The sequence below is a fragment of the Rutidosis leptorrhynchoides genome, unplaced genomic scaffold (genome assembly GCF_046630445.1).
Source record: "Rutidosis leptorrhynchoides isolate AG116_Rl617_1_P2 unplaced genomic scaffold, CSIRO_AGI_Rlap_v1 contig492, whole genome shotgun sequence".
Lineage (NCBI taxonomy): Eukaryota > Viridiplantae > Streptophyta > Magnoliopsida > Asterales > Asteraceae > Rutidosis > Rutidosis leptorrhynchoides.
The window spans coordinates 47,707-53,706 of NW_027266722.1; the positions used below are offsets into that span (position 1 = coordinate 47,707).

Here is a 6,000-nt window from a genome sequence, read left to right on the forward strand (position 1 = left end):
TAGAAGATTACAGAGAATACAATCCCTAATCAATGCGACATTCTCCTATATAATCTCTCTAAAGTTAACCCTAAAAACACACACAAGTGTTTGCAAAACACATACATACTTCTCCCACCAGAGAAAACTACAATTATTCGGTAGCTACGCACCCTCGGCCAAGGCCTTGCGGTGAGCATTGTTGGTCCGTTAAGACCGTAGACGCTTATCGTAGCTACATCCCTATTTTCCTATTCTATTTTGCAGGTTCCGATTGTGCCGACGTACTTTCGTGACCACTCCGTCACCGTAACTTTGGTCACAGTATTGGCGCCAACCGTGGGGACGCGTAGAAAGTCGCTCCCTCTATCTTCTGTTTTATCAACATCGTCGGGACATACTCACGATAGCATGGCCTATCAAGAGTCAGGCCTCGAGGCGCCCGGATCCGTCCGGATGGCTCGCCTAACCCTCATGGGCAATTCACCTAAATCTACCGAGAAGTTAGCGCTCAGTAGTCCTTTGGGCCGCTCGGCCATCATCCGTTACAGAGCTATCTATACTCTATCCAAAGGCCCCAGTCCGGTCAATCGAACTGAGGCAAATTTTATATATACTAAAGCTCATTGTTGCTATGTCAATGACTAGTATTTAGTATTTATTGATTGTGTTAAATTAATCATGCCATTAATTAATTTAATTTTTTAAATCAAGCCGACCTAATCGAATCTCAGCTCGTTAATCAACCAATGTAAAATCAATTGTATTAACAATCGTTAATCAACCAATGTAAAATCAATTGTATTAACAAAAATGGATTAGACCGGTCAGTCTCTTTCCCGTCTAAGGTAAAGGCTACCTGAGAAATGTAACCAAACCAACACAGAAATAGGAATAAGGTACCATGTAATTGTATAGTTGGTAACTTGTAATATTATTAATTTCTAATTTGCTCCATTCTACATAGAGTTGCAATATTCAAAGCACATGTTTTTTTTTTTTTTATCTCACTTCATGTTGCTTTGGAGAAGATCAGATTTGTTAATTATCAACATAATTTGTGAAACTGGACCTTTACATTTAGATATACGCTTCTGCAAAAAGATTAATTAAACATTTTTTTTGATAAACTCGTTGCTAATTTATTTATTTACATGTATCGAGAATGATCCTTCCGCAAGATTAAAACCTAACTTGAAATTAATATGCTAAATCACATTCAACGGCATGTGAAGCTAAACTTTTGTTTATCAGTTAAATTAATATAGTATGATGGGTTGAGACTGCTTGTATATATATATGTAGTACTGCACCTGGTATATTACAGCATATAGTAACAAATGAAATTCGATATCTTGTAAATATCACATTGATAAGTTATCTTTCATAATAATTTGGCTGACGTTTTTGTCTATAAATTTTGATGTTATATAATATATTGCCCGATGACCACAATGTAAGAGTTGACAAATACTGAAAACAATTCGTCTGTTTAGTATCACGCGAAGATCGAGGGTTACAATTTTCATTCGAATCAACTTCATTGTATTATCATTTAGTTTGATTCGCTATACTCAAGATCTCATTATCAATTATACGAAAGGCATATCTTTTGCACGTTAGCTTGTTGAATCAATATAACTTCAACATCGTTCGAATTGGTTCAATCATAAGTCTCAACTCAAACTATCATTTATAGTAAGACTTATCCCGCGAACAGTTTACCGTACTCAATTCCATCAACATATTGTAAACTGTCTCAGACGCCACTGGTTTAGTATCAACTAGTCTTGATTCACATTATCATCCATAAGAGAGACTTATTCATCACACTTTATCATACTTAACTAGATCGTTAGTTTGTAAATTGTTACAATCATTCAGTATCCACCGAACAAGTACTTGTTCATTACTTAAAAATAGTTAATCATATTTCTAATTAGGAGATTGTACTTGTTCATTACGGCTAGTCCACCATTTTGTTATTCGGTTGCGGAACTTTTAGCGTCACCATCGGGCATTTAGTTGTGGCCTAATAAGTGACAGCATGGCAGATTGTAGTGCTGGATTGGAGTTTGCTATAACATTGGGACATGTGTTAAAATAAACTCTATTCTTTTCCATCTAGCTTTAGGTGGAATGTTTTATTTTTCTACTGCTTCTATATGTTGGTTTGGAGGTCTCCACTAGTTATCATTGTTCGGGTTGCTGGTTGTTAATTAGCTGCTAGGCAGATTTCTTTTCTTTTAGCTTCACGTAATGCTTGTGTTTGATTGTTTAATCAGCACTGTTGATAGACATGAGTTCATTTTTGTTTTGTTAGTCGCAATGGTCGGGTTTTTTATCATAAATGCTTTTCAATAATACCTATATTATTTGTCTAATTTGGAGGAATAGGAGTTTCATACGAGAACACAATTTGGCTCGACCGTTTAATTAATAATAATTTAACCTCTTCTTAAAAAAAAAAATTAATAATAAAAAAGCTGAAAATATATAAATATCCATAGTTAAATCAATAAAAAACAACCACACCACTCACTAGCTCATTCTATTACATATATGGCCACTACAACAACATTACCTATCATTTCAAATTGTTTACTTGATTTCAAAAAAAAAAAAAAAAAGTTTACAATAAAAATGATCATTGTAATCAACATTGTAGGAGCCATAAGTTCATCTCTCCTGCAGCGAGCTTGAATATCTCTTCTACTGACAATGCATGTTCTTGAAAGTGAGTTACACTCGCCTGATTCACCGAACAATCTACTGATGAGTAACTTCAATAAACTATATATATATATATACACACACATACATATATACATATGCATAGTAAAATAATCACGTTTTCATAACATCTGCCTTGATCAATTTAACTCTCAATTTTTACTCCTGATTCAGGTTTGATGTATCCATTTCAAAATTATACCAAAATTTTAAAGTGGGCTAGTAGTTTTCAATGCATGTAGAATGAAAGAGATATTTGATATTGTAAAAAAGGTTTGAAAAGAGCGAAATATCCTCAGGTAATACAAGCTACAAACCTTCCGGCACTTATTTGCAAAAGGTACAACTAGTTAAAGCGCACATTTTTTTTCGCATTCTACATTTGTAAGATGTATCATTTCTAAAATAAAGAAACAAAACTAACAGAAAGAATGATTATAACGGACTTACTTGGGCATGGATCATGTACATGCTTCGATGTTGATCTGAAGAAATTTGAGCTGACATCACAATTAAATTATGCTTTTCGAGTATGTAGAAGATGGTAGTCAGCAATCCCGAACTCTTAGGGGTACAAATATTGAAATGTGCATCATATCCACAAGTACTTATGACGACATTTGGTGAAAGCCATGTTTGAAAGAATGATGGGGAGAGGTTCAGCGTCGTCGATGAAACTAAGGATGATGAGAATGTCTCTGATGGTCCTTGATCAGCCAAACATGCCTCCCTCGAATATTCCAAAGATTGTGATTTTGTTGATGTGATTATTGTCGAATTATGACTAAATTGAACAGCCGTTGGAGGTGTAGCCTTGAGCTTTTGTTGCTTTTGCTTTTCAAGTGTTTCGAGTGTGTTTTCAAGTGTCTTGATGTAATTCACAGCTTCGTCGACAATGGTAGATTTGTCTGCCTGCATGCATCAGTTCTCCATAGTTAGTCTAAATTTTGAAACGAAATTACATTGTTCTATACATATATATATAGAAATATATGTCTTCAATTTAATAGAAGTAAATCACGATGAGCATGCGAAAAGAACAACGTTTTCGTACAGCAAGGAAATCACGATGAGCATGCGAAAAGAACAACGTTTTCTTACATTTGGTGATTTTATTTTATTTTTGATAAAGGAGGAAATTTTTATTAAAAGATTAATTAAGTGGTCGAGTTTAATTATATCGGCCTATGATATCTCCGGATGAAAGACTAGTCCTCCAAATTAGGTAAACACCGTAGGTGCGACCGATAGACGTCTTTTGTGAATTTAGTTACAAATTTTGATTAAAGGAATGTGATGACTGAGTAAATTCAATAAAACTCAAAAGATCTATCATCTATCACATATAGTTCATGCCTATTCATGTTCAGAGACAACTCCCTAATTGTTTACTTTTGTTGTAGACTAATTATCTACACCTACAAAATGGTCTTTCACAATTGATCGATAATTGAAGTCACTCATCAACACGATCAATGAAGCATAAAGTCATATTTGAATATGTACATTACAACAATATTGCTACTGATCATAACTATTACTAGTAAAGTTTCTAGGGTACAAAATTGTTTTAAAGGTGACTTGAAGTTAGATCTCCATCTCAACACATAATGGCATAGAGGGCATGGAGACGATAGTAATGTTGGGGATTCAATCTTGTGATTCCAATACAAAACGAATGTAATTAACCATTTTAGAACTTTATTATAATTACATTGCTTTTTTTACTCTGTTTACTTAATTTCCGGGTGATTTTATTTTTTAATCGGGATTAGTTAATTTCCGGGTGATTTATTTACTATGAAGGTTCTCTTCTCTTACATATACCTTCCTAATAAATGAAGTACAAAATCAGTGACTCAAATAGTCTATGCTTATCTTTGTGGATGAAATCCTAAGATTTAAAGGAATATTATGACAAATTAAGAATGTGATGTGTAAATTTTATCAAGCTCAAAAGATTATATGTAGCTGAATTTTAGGTTTTCAGACACATTAAAACTTAACTTGTTAAAACAAATAATAGATAAAGATATCATTGGTGAAAGAATGTATATTTTATGTCACATAAAAAAGATTTGGGTCTGCTAAAAAGAAGTAAGAAAAAAGAAATCCACAAACAACCACATCCATCCAATTAACTAATAGAAATTCCTTCTACCCAAAATTGAAGAGTCGCAAACAAAAAACAAAGAAAAATGAATTACTAATATATACGTAGATACCTTGGCAGAAAGTTGTGGAAGCAAAGAATGAAGATTAGAAAACATGTTTCTCATTTTCTTTCTCCTTTCTCTCTCAGTCCAGATATGTATCTCATGTTCGGCTTCGTCACCATCAATCGCCTGATCATGATTCACAGAATTGTGATTTCCTTTTGCACATCTCTTCTGACCCACCACTACTGAAATTGGCGGCTCTTCATCAGTAACCATCATACAATTATTTTTATTATTATCAGAGCCAGTTTTCATGGCCAACTTCTTTATACCACAATTAGAAGATTCATCGTTGAGCTTAGTAGAAACTCATGTCTGATCTCTCATTTTGTTATTTTTTTTTCAATGGAAAGAATATTGAAAGTGAATTAAATTCTTTTTTTTTGGAAGAGAGAGAGCTTTTATAATTCTATCTATATGAAGAAAATTAAAAAGAATATTGTAGAGAGAAAGTTACAAATACGTTTGCGTAAGGAGTATGTAGGAATGAGAGAATATGATGACTGAGTGAATAAAAACAAAACACAATCATGAGATTATGCCGTTATTTGGCTTCCAAACAAAAAATACACTCTAAACATAAAACGGAAATTTTACCGCGTCTCTGTGGGCCCCTACAATATCACCATCTAAACTAAACTAAACCCCTTTTATTATTAAATTTCCAAAGTAATTAAAATGTTTATTTTTTAGGCATTTTCAAAATAAGATTATTTAAAGTAAGTGAATGTTGCAAATTACCTAGTGATCTAAAATAGTTAAGGTATGTCTTCTTTCTCCAAAAGTTGAAAGTCCAACGTGAAAGATAAAAATATAAGTGAAATGTATGTACATAAATTCCTGTTCTGTTGTATATTTGTTTCTTATCTCAACGAGTTATTAAATTATGTACTTTTTATTTTTAGTAAAAAAAAAACTGACTAAATTTAAAATAAGAAATGTGAATCCGAGTGAAGGTTTCTAGGAATTTGGTAAAATTAGGAATGGCCAGATGTCCTCTATCCAAGCAAACGTAGACGCGTCGAACAAATGTCTTTCTCAGCTATGCAAAAGCCAGGTTAGTAAAACG

General features: G+C 33.2%; 1 protein-coding gene across 1 annotated transcript; it reads right to left on the reverse strand.

Annotated features, from left to right (window-relative positions):
• Nucleotides 1–2,635: 2,635 nt before the first annotated feature.
• LOC139884026 (transcription factor bHLH95) lies at nucleotides 2,636–5,147 on the reverse strand. The gene is made up of 4 exons (XM_071868109.1): nucleotides 4,938–5,147; nucleotides 3,163–3,624; nucleotides 2,842–2,847; nucleotides 2,636–2,731 (listed from the first exon to the last, which is right to left on the reverse strand). The coding sequence occupies exons 1-4, from the start codon at nucleotides 5,145–5,147 to the stop codon at nucleotides 2,636–2,638; spliced, it is 774 nt and encodes a 257-aa protein (XP_071724210.1).
• Between the last annotated feature and the right edge of the window lie 853 nt (nucleotides 5,148–6,000).